This window comes from Leptopilina boulardi, unplaced genomic scaffold, assembly GCF_019393585.1.
Source record: "Leptopilina boulardi isolate dan_hultmark-lab unplaced genomic scaffold, ZJU_Lbou_2.1 LbouV2_151, whole genome shotgun sequence".
Classification (NCBI taxonomy): domain Eukaryota; kingdom Metazoa; phylum Arthropoda; class Insecta; order Hymenoptera; family Figitidae; genus Leptopilina; species Leptopilina boulardi.
The window spans coordinates 1,036,526-1,057,014 of NW_026137698.1; the positions used below are offsets into that span (position 1 = coordinate 1,036,526).

The 20,489-nt window shown below is 26.2% G+C and overlaps 3 protein-coding genes across 4 annotated transcripts; 1 reads left to right on the forward strand and 2 right to left on the reverse strand.

Annotated features, from left to right (window-relative positions):
• Positions 1-792: 792 nt before the first annotated feature.
• Positions 793-6,160, reverse strand: LOC127276729 (protein pigeon). Its single transcript, XM_051297362.1, has 10 exons — positions 6,014-6,160; positions 5,716-5,852; positions 5,091-5,592; positions 4,753-5,015; positions 3,539-4,656; positions 2,272-2,613; positions 1,799-2,013; positions 1,312-1,512; positions 1,159-1,230; positions 793-1,088 (listed from the first exon to the last, which is right to left on the reverse strand). The coding sequence occupies exons 1-10, from the start codon at positions 6,069-6,071 to the stop codon at positions 1,018-1,020; spliced, it is 2,979 nt and encodes a 992-aa protein (XP_051153319.1). The 5' UTR covers positions 6,072-6,160; the 3' UTR covers positions 793-1,017.
• Positions 6,128-9,287, forward strand: LOC127276734 (tRNA selenocysteine 1-associated protein 1). 2 transcript variants are annotated; one of them, XM_051297367.1, is made up of 5 exons: positions 6,128-6,335; positions 7,370-7,567; positions 7,725-8,044; positions 8,128-8,324; positions 8,716-9,287. In XM_051297367.1, the coding sequence occupies exons 1-5, from the start codon at positions 6,255-6,257 to the stop codon at positions 8,838-8,840; spliced, it is 921 nt and encodes a 306-aa protein (XP_051153324.1). In that variant the 5' UTR covers positions 6,128-6,254; the 3' UTR covers positions 8,841-9,287. The 2 variants fall into 2 exon arrangements, with proteins under 2 accessions (XP_051153324.1, XP_051153325.1); XM_051297368.1 differs by lacking the exon at positions 6,128-6,335 and adding an exon at positions 6,847-7,062.
• Positions 9,035-20,201, reverse strand: LOC127276733 (protein pellino). Its single transcript, XM_051297366.1, has 7 exons — positions 19,671-20,201; positions 15,881-16,072; positions 13,670-13,901; positions 11,796-12,005; positions 11,113-11,400; positions 9,900-10,246; positions 9,035-9,642 (listed from the first exon to the last, which is right to left on the reverse strand). The coding sequence occupies exons 1-7, from the start codon at positions 19,679-19,681 to the stop codon at positions 9,516-9,518; spliced, it is 1,407 nt and encodes a 468-aa protein (XP_051153323.1). The 5' UTR covers positions 19,682-20,201; the 3' UTR covers positions 9,035-9,515.
• Between the last annotated feature and the right edge of the window lie 288 nt (positions 20,202-20,489).

Sequence of the window (20,489 nt, forward strand, 5' to 3'; positions counted from 1 at the left end):
CGTTTCGAACGAAGAGAGAGAGAGGTGTGTGTATAGTTCTATTGGAATCTGGAGAAGGGGAAAAAGCGGAATGTCAATATCCCCACACACAATATCAGCTGCGGTTCATCCCTTCTTCATACACAACTAATATCCCATTGTATCAGAAAAAGGAAGGAAAACCAGACAATGAACTCACTAAAACAAAAAAAAAAAAAGATTTTTTTTGATAAGGTAATTTTTATGAAAATGATGATAATGAATAAATTTCGTGAGAGAAAGAATTGTAAAATAAAATAATCGAGATGCGAGTCTCAAGAAACAGAGGAGATGAAGACTGAAAATAGAATTCAATAGACAGAAATTATTATTATTAACATAGTTTATTTTTTGTTTAAATGTTCTAACATAATTTTTTTTATTTAATATTTTTAAACAAAAAAAAAAAATATATAGTTCGATAATTTGTAATAAAAAAAACTATTAATAAAAATTTTAAATAATAATTAATAACAATTTGAATTTAAAACTTCAAAGTTAACGGTTTAAATATTTGAAACATTTCGAGAATTAATAATAAAAAGTAATAATAATAATAAATGATTTAATAAAATAAATAATAATAAAAAATTTATACTACTATTCTCAAAGGATTTTTCTGAAAATATTTGATGGCATTTTGGCATTGTCTTTTAACTCCAAAATTGACGGTTTAGAAATTTTTTTATGAAAGAAAATATAAATAAAAAAAATAAAAACTCACCGAAATCTTCATTTTAAAAAAGTGGCAGAAATAAAAAATTGTTTTTTTCATTCTTTTTTTTTCTAAATCCATTTCAAGCAGCGTCTACAATAAATTCGAGGTGTAGATATTTTTCTTTTCTACTGTAGACGCTACTTTAAAAACGAAAAATTACTTTCTATTCACAGCTGGGCAAAGGAATGTGAAAAATATTCTCTTATATTGAGATCAAGAAATTTTGTTTTCTTTTTTTGGTAACTTTGAATAAAAAAAAAAATTATTCCAACTCATCGAGATCAGATAAAATCTTCAATTGAAGTCACAGTTGCTTCGTTCAATAAACCAAAATCTAATTCCGTGAGACTTGCTGAAAAAATAAAAAATATTTAAATATTTAAATATCAATAATTTTAAAAAAGTTATTTGAAAAAAAGTACCTTTCGCAGTAAGTAAATCCAGAAAAGTGTCTAAAGGAGATAATCGATTAGCAGAAGGGAAAGCAGAAATTCCTAAAAAAAAAATATTTTAGATTTTTTTCGTTCTTAATTTATTTAATTGTTCAATAAAAAAGAATAATTTAAATCAATTACCACTGTGTGGATGACGATGTTGTTGTCTACTTCGATTTGGACAAATTTCTCCAGATAAAATGTTTGTCGCGTGTTCTCTTGCCCTTAACATGAGACTTATCGGATGTAACCACTGATTTAACAAACGTTTCGCTCGAGATCTTGGTAGCAATGATAATAATTGTAATTTTCGTGGAATGTTCTCCTTCGAGTCACTTACATCTGAAAAAATAATTTTTTCTTCTTCTTCTTCTTCTTGAACTAAAAATTTTCTATTTTATTTGAATTAATATAATTAAATAACAAAAAATCATAATTGTTATAAAATTTTTAATGAATTAAAATTTATAATTAAAATAAAAAGTCCTAAAACGGTTCTTGAAAAAAAAATATATATAAAAAATAAATAAAAATCGTTTATAATAAAAAAATAATTTTTTTTGTATAAGAATTTTATAAACAAAAAAAAAATGGAAGAAATATTTTTTAAATTTTCTAAAAATCTCACCAGCCATAATTATTTTTGCAACATCCACTTGTAACTCAAAAGCGGAATGTTTTACGTATTGCAGAAACATTGAATATTTCAATGTTCTATATCCTAGATAAGTGAAAAATGACGTGAATCCCTGAGGTACAGGAAACGCAATACTTTCAGTTGCATATTTATAACGTTCAAGTAACGTAAAAAGCCACCAGCGTCGTGCTTCATCTAATTTATCTCTGTAATAAAAATAAACTTTCATCATTCTCCAATTTCATAAGAAAAAAATAATAAAAACAATTTCCTTGACAAATAATAATTAATGAAACGTAAAGACTTAATTTTTAAAATTGTCATCACCACAAACAATTCAAAAATTTTGCAATTTTTGATTTAATTTAATTTTTTTGAAATTTAATATTCTCAAATTTCAAATTCATTCAGAAATTATTTAAGTTATGAATTTGTTTTTTTTGATTAAATAAGTGAAATCTTACACCAAAGAAAAGCCACGTTCTTGTTCTAATCTTGAATCAACATTTGCGGTTTTGCACAACATTTGACATAAAAGTCGTGAAGTTTCCAATTGGGCGCTAACATGTTTTGATGACATTGCATGAACGTGTAAAGGTGTACAACTTCCTTGAAAATTTTTTGTCGACGATTGTGTACCGTGTTTTAATAAAAACATTGATAATTCACGTAAATTCACAGCAACAATATGCTCCTGTTTTGATGCTGTACAACTTTCCATTTCAATAAATGGCAAATTCGATTCAAAATATTTGTGAGAACGACTACCCATTAATTCTCCAAGTGTTGCTGACGTTACTGGAAGACTAAAATTGTATTTTAAAAATATTATTAAAGTGTTTAAAATTTTTTTTCTAATGCAAATTTTTTAATTATTTAAAATAATATTATTGTTAGATAATTTTTGGATAATAAAAATATTTATAAATAAAAAATTGATTCTTTTAAATCCGTAAATACAAAAATCATATTGAATAAATAAATAAATAAATATTGTACCAATGAATTATGTTTGTCATTTTTTTTTTTTTTTTTCAAAATAATCTATTCTATAAAATAGCTTCTGTGTCTTCATTCGCATAATCTTTAAATATAGATTGGTAGAAAATAACTAGGAATGAATATGAGAAATCGTGTTAGTTTACGATAGTTAAAAATATTTTTATTGTGTATTACTGGTAAAGTAATCGAATAACAAAATAACTATTTTCAAAGTTTTCTTAATTAAATTATTTTTATTATTAAAAAAAATTTTAATGTAAAATTTTTATCAGATTTTTTTTTTTTTTTTTGACCAACAAAATTCTAAAAATGGAAAGATAAAATAATAGAAAACAGGATGTTTTTTTTTTCAAAAGATTAGTAACTACAAATAAAAATAATAGACATGAAAACCATACTATGAATATTAGATAAAAGTAAGGTAAATAAACGAGATTAAAATACTCGAATTTTGACAAATAAGTTACTTGAAAAAATAGATAAATAACAAATTCAATTTTAAAATTTGATTTTTTAAAATAATTGAAATTAATTTATTATTTTATTAGTTAATTCCTAAATTTTTCAAACAAGTGAATTTAGAAAAAAAAGGATAAATAAATTGAAGTAAATTAAAATATAATTGAATGTTCCAATTTTAATTTAAAACGATTAATTAAAATGTTAACAATTTAAATAAATTAACAATACAATTTTACGGGCTATAAATAAAAAAAAAAAAAAACTTACCCTCCACTTGGCGACATTGGCGTACTGGATCTGGATAAAGCTTCCGGTTGATAACAAGCCAAAGACATGAGCAATTTTTCAGCAACTTTACTTGGTTTAAATCGTGGTAAATCGCCATTTCGTTTACTCAATTGATCCCATAATTTTGTCCACAAATCACTTCTATATGGCACTAATCTTTGCTGAGGTGACAATAACATTACAGAAGTATTCCAAAGTTTTTCATGCGTTAAACTAACATTGAGATCATTAATTTTTGCATCTAATTCCGAGCATTCATCTAATGTTGTAATTGGCAATAATGCCAATAATGGCATTGTATCCAATAGTAAATTTTTTTGCACCAATGCATTTGATCCACTTATTAAAAATTCTTGAAATATTTTTACTAAATCAAGTGATCTGGGTTTTTCCGCCGCTATTGAAATTAATTCACCAACAATATCCAAATCATTTCGATGACAAAAAAAATAATGTAAAATTGCTAAACGTACATCAATTGATTTTTCATTGGAATATGTTTCAATTAAGAATTTTATTGGAATTGTTAGTGTCACGAGATTTAATGTTGGTAAATCAATTGTGAGAATATTGGATGAACATTTTGTTAATGAATTATTTTCCTTGTTTCCATCGTGAATATTGAGTAATGGAACGAGATATGATGATTCTGTGGGTACTGATGGTAATGGACCACACAAAATATGACAACATGGTTGATGATGAAGACCAATTTCAAGAAGATGTGTAAAAGAATTTTGAACGAATACAATCATATGATGATTTCCATAGAGGGCAAATGTTGGTCTCATGAGTTTTGCTCGACTCCAAGGAATTCCTGGAATTACACAATGAATTACACAACTATGATGAAGAAGTGTTATTGAATAGGCAAAGTGTACTGTATTCGAATCGCTTAGAGCAGAATTGAGAACATGTTGCGGAGGTTTTATTGGACGATAAAGATAATGATGACAAACGCAAACCATTCCCTTTGAATCTGATATTACAATAAGATCGAGAGAACAATCGTGAATTCGCAATGGAATCACGTCGTCTTCGTATGTACCACAGTTATTCGCATCAGGAAGCTGTGGTAGATTCAACGGTATGTTCAACTGAAATAAGAAATTTATTAATTTTCTAATTTAAAAAAATCTCATTTTCTGTCGAACGATGAAAATTTAAAAAAAAGAAAATTAAAAACAACTTACCACCGTCTCGTGAGGAAGATCATCGTGAAATTGAAATCCGCTGAGTGTTGGAGAAGAATTGGAAGGTTTTGGAAGAACTCCAGGGCTCATATCTGTAAATAAACTCACAGCTGGCTTTCTCTCGTGAATATGATACAAAACTTGATTAGTTGAGTCCCATTGTGCCCATAGAAAATTTTTTACTAATATTTCTGATTTTAATTCTTTTATTAATTGTTCTTCACTTTCCGATACATCAATCGCAATATTGTACATACGAATATCTGTAAATAATGCAATTTTAGTTTATTAAACCATTTGAATTATTAAATTATATATAATAATAAAATTATACTCACATTCTTGATGAACAAGTAATAAAAATTTTTCCATCGTTCGTTGATCTTTTTCTCGATATAAAAATTGAATTCGTATTTGTTTTGATTTTTCCGTTTCTAAACAATGAATTTTTCTCTCCTCTCTTGTGAATTCAAGAAGAAATGCTTGATAAACTTCTGAATTGGAAATTGTTTCTTCATTATTTTTTACTTTATTATCACAATCAACATTAGAAGTTGTTTGGGAAATTTTTTCTAAAATTTCCTTTGTTTCTTGATTATCAAGTTTAAAAGTTTCTTCATTTTCCTTTATTTCTTTATCATCAACTTTTACAGTTTCTTGTAAACATTTTTCACTTATTTCATCAATTTTTTTTACTTCATTGTCAATTACTTTTAATGTTTCTTGAGAAGAATCTTTAGTTTTTTCAGAATTTTTTTTTGTTATATATCCTAATATCGAATGGCTTTGATTAATTGTCGCTTGTATAAGATTTATTATCTCGGGAAATTTATGTAAAATCTGAAATTATTATCTTAATTATTATTATTGTGATTAAATAAATAATTTATCTCTATATACAAAATATTAATTCGTTTTTAAAAATTTACATTTGGAGTAATATAATTAATTAACATAATTTACCTCTAGTTTATTGTTTAATCGGTCATATCGACCTATCACAGAATAAGACTTGAGTTCGTTATTTGACAGAATTTCTTCCACCCATCCTAAAAGAATAGAACCATCTTTCTCTTGACCTAACAATTTCCATTGTATCGCTGAAATTAATTAAAATTTTAAATCTATTTTGCGACTATTACAAAGTTACTCTTTTTGCGGTATTATAACAAATATTTTTTTAAAAAATAAATTGCAAATAATGAAAAAAAAAAAAATATATAGCCACAGGGGTAAATTGAAAAAGAAAAAAAAAACTTACCTGAAATGTTGCTTTGTTCTAAAAGAAGACATAATTGAGCAGCAAGATTGTCTGCCATGTTAATAATGTATAAAAATCACTTTTTTGCCATTTAGTCGCAATTATTGTGTTTTTAGAGGAAACAAAAATAAGTCAACAATTGCAAACAGCTGAGTGCAAAACATTGCACAACACGCATGTCAACATATTATGAAAAGATACTGGTACATTTTTGTTTGTTACTTTGTCATCCTTGTCACAAATGCCGCGATGGAAAAATAATTACAATTATACGAATAAATATATAATGGAACACAAGAGTCTTAATCAGATAATGTGCACGGTATGTAAATTGTTTTATTTCATTGTTTTATCTCAAAGTGCTTTTTGTATAAAAATTTTTGTTGACAGTTTGTAAAACCTAACCTCTAAACCACGTGCAATTGTTATTCATACATCACTATTCACATAATTGTATTTTTTTTCGTAATTTATATTTTTTTCAAATAAATCAGTTTAATATTTACACATCAATTTACTTTTTAAAAAATATTCTTTAAAATAAAAAAATTTCCAGGAAAAACATTTTTGAATTTAGCAGTCTTACGTATAGTAGTTTCCGGTTAACTCGGAGGGAAATCATAATATTTTAAAATTGTTTTTTAAATTAACAACAATAAATATAATATCAATATAAAATTGAAGAATTAAATTTAAAAATGTAATTTATTTTTTAATTGTAATTTTAATACAGAAATAATTTACAAATGGTTAATAAATATTAGTTTTAATTATACACTAGAGTGCGCTAGTGTTTCATATAAAAAAATCAAAGTATTTTCCTATCTAGTTGTTATTGTTTATGTCAAAACAGCTGTCTGCTACTTTTTTATTTGTGTTGTGACCGGTATTTTGTGAAACAAAACTCTTAATTAAAAAAAAACTAAATAAAAATAATAATTTTTATTACTTTTAAATCTTAAATTAATTTCCAAAGATTTACTATTGATTTTCACCTATAAAAAAAAATGTCGGGCCCCATGGTTTTGTGTCAATTGTGGATGGGTGGTGTGAGTATTTATTTTTTTATTTTATCGTAAATAAAAACAAATATTTAATAATAATACGTATTTTACTCTAATTAAACTAAATCAAGAATCTCAAAAATAAGTTTCTTGTAAATATATTTTTTTTTAATTTCAGAAAAAACTTATTTTCTATTTTGTTATTTTTCTATTTACTCCGATTTTTTTTCTTTTTCAATATTCCTTAATTATTGTTTTATATTACATTATTAATGTAAAATATTACACAAAATTCGTGTTTAATGTTATTTCTTTTTTGTTACAAAATAATTAAATACTTTTTAATTTACAGTTGGAGCCATATATGACGGAAAGTTTTATTTTAAATGCTTTTCATAAAATGAATGAACAACCTCAAACTGTAAAAGTAATGAGAAATCGATACACTGGAGAACCAGCTGGTTATTGTTTTGTTCATTTTCCTACAGATGAAATGGCACTTGATGCAATGCACAAATTGAATGGCAAAATTATTCCCGGTTCAAATCCTGTATGTATTTTATTTATTTTTTGTTTAAATTTTATTGTTTTCGTATTTTTTTGAATTTTTATTATTTTTCACGTTGAGCTGACCTTTTTTTCTCACCTTATTAAAAATTCAAAAAAATCCTATTCTCTAAAAGTTAAAAAATTGTAATTTCTTGCAGCCCGTTCGGTTTCGATTGAATCACGCAAGTACCACAGGAAAACCGGCAACTGACAGAGAATTTAGCGTTTGGGTTGGTGATCTTTCAACTGATGTCGACGATTATTCTCTTTACAGAACTTTTGCCTCCAGATATAATTCAATTCGTACGGCAAAAGTAATTTTAGATAATAATGGATTCAGTAAGGGTTATGGTTTTGTTCGTTTTGCCAATGAAGACGAGCAAAAAAATTGTTTAGTTATAATGAATGGCTATCGAGGACTTGGGACAAAATCATTAAAAATTTGCAATGCCGTTCCACGACCTTGGAGTAAATCAGGGTTTGTTTATTTATTTCTGTAAAATTAAACACTTGCTTTTAATTAAATTTTATTATTAAAATTTTAATTTATGAATTCAACAGATCTTCTCCTCCGCATTCATCTGGTGATTATTCCTCGGGTCTTGGCTTAGAATCTTATAATTATTATGATACATCTTCTTATTGGAACAGCTACAGTGCTTGGCAACAAGGATGTTATGAAAGTGAGCCAACATCGGAAAATTATGGCACTTACATGACTGATCATAAACCCGAGGAAGACGAACTGGAATTGATAGGTTTGTTTTTTTTTCTTTATTCAAATTCAGATTTTAACCCTTTCTGTCACAATATTACAGTTCTTTGTCCACAATTAAACCAAACTAATTTTCCATTCCGTATTAACGTTTTTCCGGATATTTTTCAATTTTTATATTTTGAATCACTAATTGTTTTTTTAAATATAAAAAAAGGTTTTAAAAAATAGACGGATAAGGTAAGAGAATAAAGAAGGAAGGGAAGACGTGTAATAAATAATGTATTAACCATACATAGTATAATGAACATTACAATCTATTTGAGTAAAAAATTTGAAGTCTTTATCTTTAAGTAAAAAAAAAAAAAATGTGATACAAAGGGTTAAAATTCACTATAAGTTTCTTACATTTTTTTTTTCCGAATTTATTGCAGAGCACTCGACTCCAATCGACATTGACAAAATGAATCGAGAAGTAATCGAGCAAGATTATAATTTATGGGACGCCTTGGAAAGCTCAAAATGGATTCCATGTGATACTCTTGAATTATGCTACTAATAGTAATTAACTAAATTTCATTTTAGACTATTTTTTTTAAGAGAAATCAAATATCAATCTTCCCTCATCACAAGTTCTTCGAACGCGAATTCACACAATTTTTTTTTCCAATCAATCACCGTAGGATAAGTAATTTAATTTAAAAGAAAGTTTTTGCAAAAATCAATAAAAAAAAAAAAATTAATTATACAAAATTACATAGATCAAAAACACTTTATTTCTCATTCTAACATGTATCTTATGTTTGTAATGAATTAAAAAAAAAAATGAATATAATAATCGATATCTGTGGAATGCAGGTTGATAAAAGTTTATACTGGAAGTATGCGAATATGCAAGTCGTGTCTTTGGTAAACGAATTTTTCGAAGCCCTAAAAAGGATATTGCGAGAAAGCTTCTTTTTTTTTTTGTACAATATGATTTAATATGAAATAGATCTAGATTTTGTTTGTTTTGTTTCATTTTTCAATGGGGTCTACCTACGCGTGCCGATCAAAGAAAACCAAAAAAGCAATCTTCGTTCAATGCACGCAGCTTAACTTTTAAAATTCAATATTTCAATAACTTACAGCAATAAGGCTCTAAAATCCGGAATTTCATCGTTCGAACCGGAATAAAAAATAATGACTTCTGTACATATTACATATTTTCAATCAACTCTCGTGCAAATAAACACTAATCTACATGATCTTGAAATATGAGCTTCACGTATCCTGGACTTCCTTCCAGCGGAACCGCGCAGAAAGGACAAATAGCTATGTATCCATTTGTACCATGTGGGATAGCTACCTTTTCCCAATACCTGTTAGACAAACAGAAAATTCAATTTTAAATTTAAAATACAATTTTATTTTTATATTGTATTGATACATTTTTTAAAAATAAAACTAAATAGAAATTCTGTTAAATAATTTGTATAATTAAAATTTTTATTTAGAAAGCGTTAGTTAAAATAAAAAATTTGAATTTTGATTATGTATCGAGTTTTTTTTTTTTAAATGAAATATTCATGCGCGCCTCCGAAAAAGAAAAAAATTTCATTGAATTGGAAATACGTACTTTACAGTCTTTTCTGTTGCCATGTGCCCACAGGGGCTAAATGCATACGTTGGTGGGCCACTATCAACGTAAAATGCTGGTTCTATTCCCATGCACAATTTTACTATCGGACCAGCAATCAAACACATAGGACATCTCCTTGTCGCCTTGTCCTTCTCCTGACCCCAGTCGTGATGACCTTGCACGTGCCCGCATTTTAAATAAACGTAAGGCTGCTGAGCAGCGTGAGGCTGTGGTACAGGCTCAGCTGAAGATTTTCGAGGAATCACCAGCGTATTCAAGCCAACTGGACATTGCGGCCGTCCCGCATTTATAGCGTCTACCAGCGCCTCCAAATCGTGTTTTGTCTGGAAATAAAAAATTTTATTCTCTAGCGTATACAATTTAAATTATGAAAAATTACTCATTTTTTTTTTCGATAAAAATCTGATTTTTTAAAGTCAAATTTTTCAAAAGATTAGTGAATTATTTCTTTTTTTTAATAAATATTGAAACTAAAAATAAAAAAAATCTAATTTAAAAAAGTTGAATACTGATAAAGTTGATAAACATTAAAATAAATTCAAAGAATAGAAAACGACACCTTGAAGCAAGTCAAAGCAATTGAAAAGAAATTGAAAGCAAAACGTGAGAACATGGAAAATAGAAATTAATTTTTTCTTTGTTTATAGATAAAGACAATGTGTCAGATTTCAAATCTTAAATCTTTTGTTCATCGTAAAATTGTTCGTATGATAATCTCAAAAGATGACTTAACTGCATCTTTTAAGACATCCTGTGTTTGACTTTTCTCGTAAAATTGACATAAAGAGGTCGTAAACGTCAAGTAAAATGTTTACTACAAGACAGTCTTTTTCAAGACGTTCAATACAAGTTTTGTTTTGTTCTTTTTTTTTTTTCTTCAAATTCAAATATACGTTGAAAGCATTTAAAATAATTTATGGTAACAAATTAAAAATTTCTTCTTTTCAATTGGAAATTATTATTTACAATTTTTTCGCAGATAAAATTATTTATTACTACGTGTAATAAGTACCAATTTTCTAGAGTAAATTAAATATATAAAATATTAAAAATAAAAAATAAAAAAAAAAATGAAAATGAGAATTTTTAAAAAATTTTTTTATCAAATTGAAATTATTGAAAAGAGAATAATAGTGTAATTTTGGAAAAAAACGATTTAATGAAAGGTCTATAAATTCGAAAGACTTACGGGAGATTTAGCGAGTCCCTCCGCTGATCTCCAGAGCAATGTAGCCCCACAAAGATCAATTAAAGTGCCATCTTTAAGAATATTATTCTCGTCTTCGACAAGATTGCCCTTTTGTTGAGCGCTGCGACTTTCTCTTAAAGTGAAAACTCCGCCGCCAACGCTAACTTCTCGCCAGCATCCACATTGTGCCTCTCCCCCATAAAATTGTCCCCGAGGGTGCATTATCAATACACCATTTGTTGTCAGTCCATCAATCTCTCGATATTCTTGCCATTTTGTCGCCTTTTCCTAATTAAAAAACAATTTCCGATTATATTTCTTTATTACAAATTTGGGTCAATAGTTTTATTAAATCCAAATTATTCTCATTTATCAGAAAACAAATAATATATTTTCAGTAATGAAAAAAAAAAATTCTACCCTTTTCTTTCATTAGGACGATAGAATTATCATTTAAATTGATAAATTATTATTCCATGACCTTCATAACACGTAACGTGCACACGAAGAATCAGAGGAATAACAAAAAGCTTTTGTGTAATCGAAGAAAATGGATAATTATTTTTTTATTTTTATGCCTGATTGATTGAGAGTGATTTGTCAAGGTGAACGTATATAATAACTCGTAAAGTGTAAAATTGGATAATATAAATATAAAAAATTTTATTTTATCAATTACTTACGCCTAGGAAAATATTTCTAGAACTATCAAAACCGGCTGCGTAAATTCTTGCAATTCCAGGATCATCGCGATCTGCAAGAATTCGACAGGCAAACCTACTGATAGTACTCTGTGCAACGCGACCTTCACTCACTGCAGATGCGCCATCAGCACCTCCTGCAGATGTGTCCATTACCACGAAGTCAATAGGAGGTTCCGAGGATCGACCGATCTGTAATGCACATATTAATTCAAACATTACTCATTCATCTTCAGTTACACTTTCATTGGAATTTAAAACAAAAACTTTGTGACGTCATACATATTATAATCTTTTTTTTTAAATTCCTCTTTTTTTTTATTCCAATATAAAGTACAAAGTACTTGAAAATACAAAAATTATTAAAAAATTATTTTTATTAATAAATAATAATAATTTTATTGTCTCAAAATAAAAATAATTTCTCTTATGCCACAAAAATTACTGTTTTTTCAAAAAAATTATTTTTAAATAAATTTAAAATTATAAAAATTTCTCTATGTTTTTTCAGGAAACCTTTGTACTGAAAAAAGAAAGAAAAATTTGGTTTTTTTATTTAATAAAGTAACTTATGTAAATACAAAAAAAGTCATTTATATATATATATGCGAATACAGTTTACTAAGTCTTCACGAAACATGAGAATTGAATTGCTTTTGCAAAACTCAAGCTTTCCTCATGTTCGCGACTTCCTTATGCAATGAGGCCTTCACGAGACACACGCGTATTGCTAAAACAATTATCACTGCGTAATTGATTGTAAATCAAACAATAAAAATTTTGTACTCAGATCACACTTGTATGATTTGAGTGCCATATATATATAAATTTAGAATCTATACCGTAAAATTATTATCACGTTTTTTGCTACAGTAAGACCTTGATTTTTTTTTTAAATTAAAATACAATCGAAACTGTAAACTTTTTTTCCTCGAGTATTTATATTAAATTTATTTTCTTTTTTTAAGTATAAGGGATATAATTTTAATAAATATGGAAATTATTAAACTCGGTAGACGTATTTCTTATCTTTTTCAGATATTTATCAAAATTGGCTCAACATTTATGAATTTATAATTTTTTTTCAAACAAAGTCGATGCGTGCTGAAAAATGCAAATATCAACAAAATGATTAATCATTGATTGGGTTTCAAATAATAAAGTACAAAAAATGTAAAAAAAAACTAAGGTATCGAGGCTTTTTTTTAGAGGGAAAATATGAAATTAATTATTTAATTTAAATAGTTAATTAATTATTTATTAATTATTTAATTAGCTATTTATTCGAATTTTTGGCTATTTAATTTCTTTCTACTTTACCTATTTCTATTTATTAAGATCTCTCTTTATCACGCATTGATGCATCAAGAAATTGTATAGCGAAGAAAATAAGTTCAATTAGTTTAGAAAATTAGAAAATAATTATTATTACATAAAATCACGTTTTTAAAAAGTCCTTATCAAAATGTTACTATTTTTTACTATTTACATAAATAACAAAGAAATCTCATTTTTTATAAAATATAGAACAAAACTGTAAATTGCAAATAAATAAAAATAAATAAAAAAAACTTGTAAAAATCAAATTATATTTTGATAATAAATTTAGAAAATTAATTCAGAAAAAACGGAGTTTTGTTTTTATTTCTGAGAAATAAATTTTGATTATTTTCATTTCTCTATTCGAATGAATTGAATAACAGGCGAGCAAGACGCGCGACCTTATTTAGCATTTCCAAGCAAAGAGGATCAATTTCATTGACAAAGAATAATGTTAGTTAATTTGTTTATAGAGAAGAGCGGGGTCCTTGGGATGAAAAATAGGGTTTTGTAAATTTATTGAACTGTCAGCTTGCCTGAAACATGTCAGTGTCTTCATCCTCGGTATATTCTACGATCACAGCTTGCGTCCTTGAAAGCGTGTACGAGATCGAGTGCTGTTTCGTGTCTAGGATGGCTTGCGAGCTGTGTGGCGTTTTAACAATATAGTGTTTGCTTCTTTTGACACCATTGGCTGTTGCTCTTTTCAAAAGAACAAATTTACTTCTTCTTCGGCCACGATCACCGGGTGGAAGATAACCGTTGTAACTGTAACGAGGTCATCATACTTTAGATTAGATTAGATACAAAAAAAAGCAGAAAATTAACAAAAAAAAAAAAAAATTTCTCTACTTTCTTAATTTTGAAATGAAAGTTTTCAGGAAATGACTATTTCAAAATAATTATTAATCTCTTATAGCGATTAACGATAATCACAAGTGGACTGCAGTTTATAAATTATACTTTCTGATAAAAGAAAAAAAAAATTGTATTTTTAACGCGATATCAATTCTCCAGTGTTTACAAGTTTTGTCATCAAAACAATGGATTTGCGGATTTTACTTTTAAAGTTTCCTCTATAAATTGCGTATTTTTACAATTAAATTAAAAAAATTTTTTTTTTTGATATTATTTTATATTTGAGATTTTTTTTAACAATCCGTCCTCGACATTTTTTCTGAGCTTTTTGTTGGGAAACAATTTTAATCCTGTAAACTAATGCGAGAATCGACTAGACAGGTATATATCATTTAACACCTTTATATTAAATTTTTATTGCCTCCGGAGCCTTTACTTTAACAGTTTTAAAATTCATATCAGGCTTCCTATATAAGCAGCTTAAATTACTCCATATTCTAGATTAACGTATCACATACTGTAAATTGGATATATTATCTTTCTACATTTACTGAAAAATATTCTCTAATGAATGGCAAAACAAATAATAATTAACCTGAAGTTGAATAAAATTTAAAAATTTTTTTTTTTTTTTTTATAAACAAAAGATTAACTTGTTTTTTAATTTGTATTATCGGTTATAATTAAAAGTAATTATTTCAAAAAGAGAATAATTTAAGACTTATCATTAATATATAAAGTTTAATTATTATCTTTATAATTAATACGAACAATTGATACTTTCGTTTTATTGGAAATATAATCAACTTGAACAACTTTTCATTAAAACTATTTATCAATTTTTGCATTTTCATTGATCGTAACAAACATAATTTTAAATTACGAGTGAAACTGTCATATCCATTGGGACTATAATTTTTGTCTTATCTACAGAAAGTATGGGAAAAAAAAATTTATTTTCAATTACCGCTACGAGTAAAAGTATCATTAATATACCATTCTTTTTAGCTATTTGCCGATTGAACTGCAATTAACTGAAATTATCAACTTTTCAAAAGATTCTCAATATTAACTACCATCAATTAAATTAAAAAATAATTTTTTTTCAATTTTCAAAAAGTTTTCACTTATGCTTAATATGTTTAATTAATTTATTAATTAACAAATTAATCTAATTCATCTCTAATTTTTTTTTTTATTAAAATAAATAATTTGATTTAATGAAAAAATAAAAATACGATTAAACGTAAATTTAGTTATTAATTTATTTTTTTCTACTTATATTTAATGTTACCAGGACAAAATTTTATTTAAATCGATTTTTTTTCATATTATTTAAAACTTTGGAATTTCAACATCACTAATTAACCAGTTTTCAAAAACTTCCTGTTTCGATAACAAAACAATTTTTTTATTTTATTGAAATTAAATACAAATAACTAATTATTTTAAAAAAAATTGATATTAAAAACAAAATAACAAAAAATTTATATAAACTTCTTTAAAAAATTTTAAAACTGTTATAAATTATATAAATATTAATTTAATGGTTCTATGAATATTTGTCTCTTTCCTAAGGCTTTATTAATATTAATAATTAATAATTTTTCAATGACGTAATTTTTCTAAATTTCTTGGTTTGAGGCCTGCATATTAAAATTATTTTCCCAAGAGATTATAGATATTGTCTCAGATTGGAAAAATTTTTAAGAAATTCCCATTATTTGAAGATTAAGAGATTAGAAAAGAGAACTAAATTTTCTAGCCAAGGGTTAATTTTTGGTAAATATTTTCATAGGAAGCTGAAAATTTTATGAAGGAAAAGAATTTTTTTTTTCTCCAAATCTAGAAAAGAAAAACAATTTCATTTTTTTTTTGTTTTTCCTCACCCAAGGATGACTAGTTCGCCATATTTAACCGCCTGCTTAGACTTATCGTGATGATGACTTTGAGACCCATGAGAATTGACATGGGCGTTGTGATTGTGACTCGTATGGACTTTATTGTGAGGACTGTGTGGTTGGCCAACAGCCTCGCCCCCTTCCACTAGAGTTGGGGTTTCGCTGCTGCTACCATCTGACCTGTAATCATTACAAAAAAAAAAAAATATATATATATTTATTATAAAAACAACTCAAGATTAACGGGTTCTTATTCTCTACGCGCGAATAATTACTCTCCAAGCCTCCAGGACAATTCCACTTCCTTCCATTCATCTTTCTCTCTTTCCTCTAAGTCCCCAGCTTCTTTTTTTTTTAACGAAAACTTCCTCTCAACTTTTACAAAACTTTCAGCAAATGAGTTTCATAAAATTTATTCCTAGTCTACACAGTAAATTACCAAAAAAAATTTATTTATTTTTTAGAAGAGAAATTCTAAACAAAAGTTTCCAGAAAAATTTTTATTCAATAAAATTAAAAAAAAACTATTTTGAAATTAATTTCTCGAAAATGGAGTAAAAAAAAAATTTTCCCGAATATTGCAAAATCGAAAAATATTCATTGCATTATTAGAGGTAAAATGCATCTCTCATTATAATTTTCCAAATTGATGTGGAAGTCACCAATTGAGGAGAAAGGATTGAAAGAATAGTCGCACAAGGCGGAAAAATTACAAAATGATAAAATGAACAAAGAGTTTGAAAATGAATGTGTACGTGAGAAGTAGGTACACATATTTATTACTTTGTCTTTCATGGTCGGCGAAAGGATTAAAAGTATTATAAATGTAAATATTAAAAAAAAAAAAAAAAAAAAAAAAAAAAAAGGCAAAATGTGGGAAAAACCTTGCGAAAAAAAAATTATGTGTGCGAGAGAAACCTTGCCATATTACAAAGGAAATTACGAGGAACTAAAAAAAAAAAAAGTGAACATTCATCGCTGGTCCACAAAAAGTAAAATTGACTTTAGATTAGTTTTTAAACCAAGGATCACAATTTTTTCTATTCTAATTTTTTTTTTTTTTTGCTTTATAACTTGAACAATAGGAAAACAAAAATCTATAAAATCGTAATTCTTTTTCTCTTACCCTCAATTCTAAAATTACTCTTTATTTACTTTTTTACATGCTCTTAAATAATTTAATATCCTTCAATCGATTTTTCTCAATGCTATCAATTTGGAAAAATTAGAAACGCTATTTTGATATTTATTTATTTAAACAAATTTAAATATTTAAATATTTTTACGTTTATAAAAGAAATATTTTATTTGTGAAAAAAAATAAATGAGTTTTTAAATTTTTTTTCGAAACTACTAAAGTTTCAAATTACTATAGAAAAATAGAATATCTTTTTTCTTATGTTTCAAATTGAATAGAATTTTTATCTAAAAATCTATTTCAAAAAAATTGACGAATGAACAAGAAAACAACGCATTTTTAATGAGCTCGAAACAAAAATGTTAGGAAAGGCATCAGGTATAGTTAATCTATAGGAGTTCTTAGACCCAGTCATCAATACCGACCTACTGGCAACCTACAGACTAACTGGCCCAGATTCCACTATTAAACACCGCTATTCCATCAAGAAAAACTCTAAAAACAAAAACAAAAACTTTAAAAACAAATATAAATTCATGTCCCCATCCTAAATAACATTATTTAATATTAATAATTAATTATAAAAAATTGTTTAATAAAATTTAATTATAAATTTAATTTAATTAGATTAAAATTTTCATTTTTATATAAAATAAAATAGATTTATAAATATATACCGATTTTGATTAAAAATAAAACACGTTTTTCAATCAAGTTTATTATTTTACATAAAAAAAAATCTCAGAAAAGAATCAACATTATTTTTTAATTAAGTAATTTCATTATTTAATCATTATATATTATCAATAGAAAAAAAAAGATTTTTGCATTAAATATACATTAGAAATCGACCTTAAGTTAATTCATATAATTATTATTATATACTCAGGAATTTTTACACTATTTTATGTGATTTGGAAAATTCCTTAAAGTTGTTCGAGAAAATTATTATTATATTTAAAAATGAATTGTTATCTAATGATTTTATAATACATATATATATGTTAATTATTTCCTGTACTACAAATGAGAAACTGTTGTAAATGGAAAATATAAATTTTTAAAGATTAGATACAACATAATATGGAAATTTAAAAACAAAATAAAAAAGTACTTATTTTTCTATTGTAATATTATTATTTAATTATTAATAAAAAAAATAATTTTCTTTCGTCATGGCTAATAAAATTTATTTGTTTATAGTATTAAAATATTCGATAATATCAAAAAGTAAAGAAATTATTTTGTCATTTTAGACAAATTATTTTCTTCACGGTCAGAAAAATAGTCTTCGTCATGGTTTAAGAAATTTTCTATATCATTGTTGGAAAAGTAATCTTCTTTTGTTATTTTAAAAAAAAAACAAACATTCACTTTCTCATTTATTCTAAAATAGTATTTTTTGTTTGACAAAAAAAAAAATGAATGGATTTAGTAACGTTGAAGGTGAAATTTTTTTAAGAAGCTATTTAGGCCTTCAAGTTGGTAAATATTTAATTATTCTTTAGATAAAAATTTAAATAGAAAAATGCGAATTTCTAAAACATACAATTTTGAAATCAAATTATTCTGCAACAAAAACCTAAGGAATCTGACTTGCAAAATAATTTATTTCTTTTAATTTTATTTGACATTAATGTAATCTGCTTTCCTGAACATGAAAAACTCTTTTCAGTGATAATTGAAAAAAAAAATCTTAAGTAACATTTATTTGTTTTTACAGGGAAATTATAAACCCATAAAAATGCAATTTTTATCTGCAATAAGCAAAAAAAAAAAAAAAGATAGAAAAAATAGTTTTTAAAAAATATTTAATAACTGGAAAATTGCAAAATAAGAATTTTCACAATCGAAAATTACTGATAATTATAAATTTTTTAAAATGAAAATATTATCACGTTGGAAAAAAAAATGCATAAATATTTAAATACTTTAAATAACATTACATACTCATCACTGATAATCAATATTCTAAATTGAAACAATTTAAAAGACTTTTTAGTCAAAATTTCACATTTTTTTTTTAATTTTTTAACACTGCGTTGGATTTTTTTTTTCGACAAGAAACAACAGTAAATTTTGCGATAAGATAAAATTGTTAGCGCAATTTTAAAATTACGTATTTACTTTTAACATGTTGATGCAATTCAAAACCTTAATAATTTTCAATGAATGAATGTAAAACAATTTTTTAAAAGAATTAACAATCAAAACAAAGTAATCAGCTGATTTGAAGAAAACAAAAACTTAGTAAACATCACTGAACAAATTTTCCTCTATTCGTATGGCGTCCTATACTATCCATCGTAAATAAAATCAATGTTTACACGCGTTTTACTTTAAAAAATAAAGATAGGAAACTTTTTCAATTTTTACCAAATTCTATTTTTAACTTTCTTCATATTAATTCTCAAACTTTAAACACAAGTTTTAGGCTAAACTTCTTATGAGAACAGGTGTTCTGGAAAAGAGGAGCATTAAAAAAAAAAAAATCCAATTATCGATAGGACTGATTTAATTAGAAGCCCCTTCGCATAAATAGCGTTAATGTAATGGGTCGATTTTCGATCTACGTTCAACAGTAAACCATTTAAAGGGACAAAAAAAATAAAATAAAAAACTGATCCTTAATTTCCTTACCGTATGACCATTGCGGGATCCGTGTTAGAGCCAATTTTGCTGTTGCGATCGACAAACTCCACGGGAGCCACTTTGATCGTTCACAAAAGCCAAAAGATTATTTTCAATGAACACCCAAGTCGATGTTTTATGCAAAGTGAATTTCCAAATCATTGAATGTATTATTTACAACGCACAAATAAGTTTGTACAAGTTTATTATAAATGAATAAGTCTTATGAGCATTCATGTTTACGAGTCTTTCCTACGACTGTATTGACCACAACAGAGAATTTCATAGAACGCCAACTTCTCTACCGAAACTTTTTTTTATCAATGAAAATTTTCACTCTTTTCACCGCAATGTTATCAATACTTTAATGCCGTTCCCGTATCCAAATGAGCGCAATTGTGCCCGGTTTGTTTCTGTGCGCGAAAACAACAATTGTTTTCGCGTTGCAACGAGTGTTAACAGGCCACAACACGCTGCGAAACAAGGACACACAAGGACGGAAGTGTGAGTGCGCTTCTCCGAGAAAAAAAAGAGTAATCAAAGGCGCAACAATACTATACCTATACAGGGCAGGGATTATTATTGTTTAGTTACTGGCGTCACCGTACGAGGTGCTGTAGTCAATCTGGCCCAAAAAAACTCAAAAAAAAGTCCCAAACAAAAATAAAGAAATAAATAATAACAATCTAATCTCGAGAAGTGATTATTGTTTTTACATTGTATTTATTTATAGAAAAAATTTAAATTTTTTTCTACTTTATATCCATTTTCCATGTTTTCTAAATTTGAATTAAATTAAAGGCAATTACACACCTCACTGAACATGTC

Excerpts from the sequence above, each read along its gene's own strand:
- LOC127276729 (XM_051297362.1), bottom strand. The coding sequence starts at position 6,071 with ATGGCAGACAATCTTGCTGCTCAATTATGTCTTCTTTTAGAACAAAGC. Across the intron at positions 5,016-5,090 it reads ATTACTTGTTCATCAAGAAT|ATATTCGTATGTACAATATT; the intron begins GTGAGTATAATT and ends CATTATTTACAG. Across the intron at positions 4,657-4,752 it reads ATCTTCCTCACGAGACGGTG|TTGAACATACCGTTGAATCT; the intron begins GTAAGTTGTTTT and ends TTCTTATTTCAG.
- LOC127276734 (XM_051297367.1), top strand. The coding sequence starts at position 6,255 with ATGCCGCGATGGAAAAATAATTACAATTATACGAATAAATATATAATG. Across the intron at positions 7,568-7,724 it reads TTATTCCCGGTTCAAATCCT|CCCGTTCGGTTTCGATTGAA; the intron begins GTATGTATTTTA and ends AATTTCTTGCAG. Across the intron at positions 8,045-8,127 it reads CGACCTTGGAGTAAATCAGG|ATCTTCTCCTCCGCATTCAT; the intron begins GTTTGTTTATTT and ends TGAATTCAACAG.
- LOC127276733 (XM_051297366.1), bottom strand. Across the intron at positions 10,247-11,112 it reads AGGGACTCGCTAAATCTCCC|ACAAAACACGATTTGGAGGC; the intron begins GTAAGTCTTTCG and ends TTTTATTTCCAG. Across the intron at positions 9,643-9,899 it reads GCAACAGAAAAGACTGTAAA|GTATTGGGAAAAGGTAGCTA; the intron begins GTACGTATTTCC and ends TTTGTCTAACAG.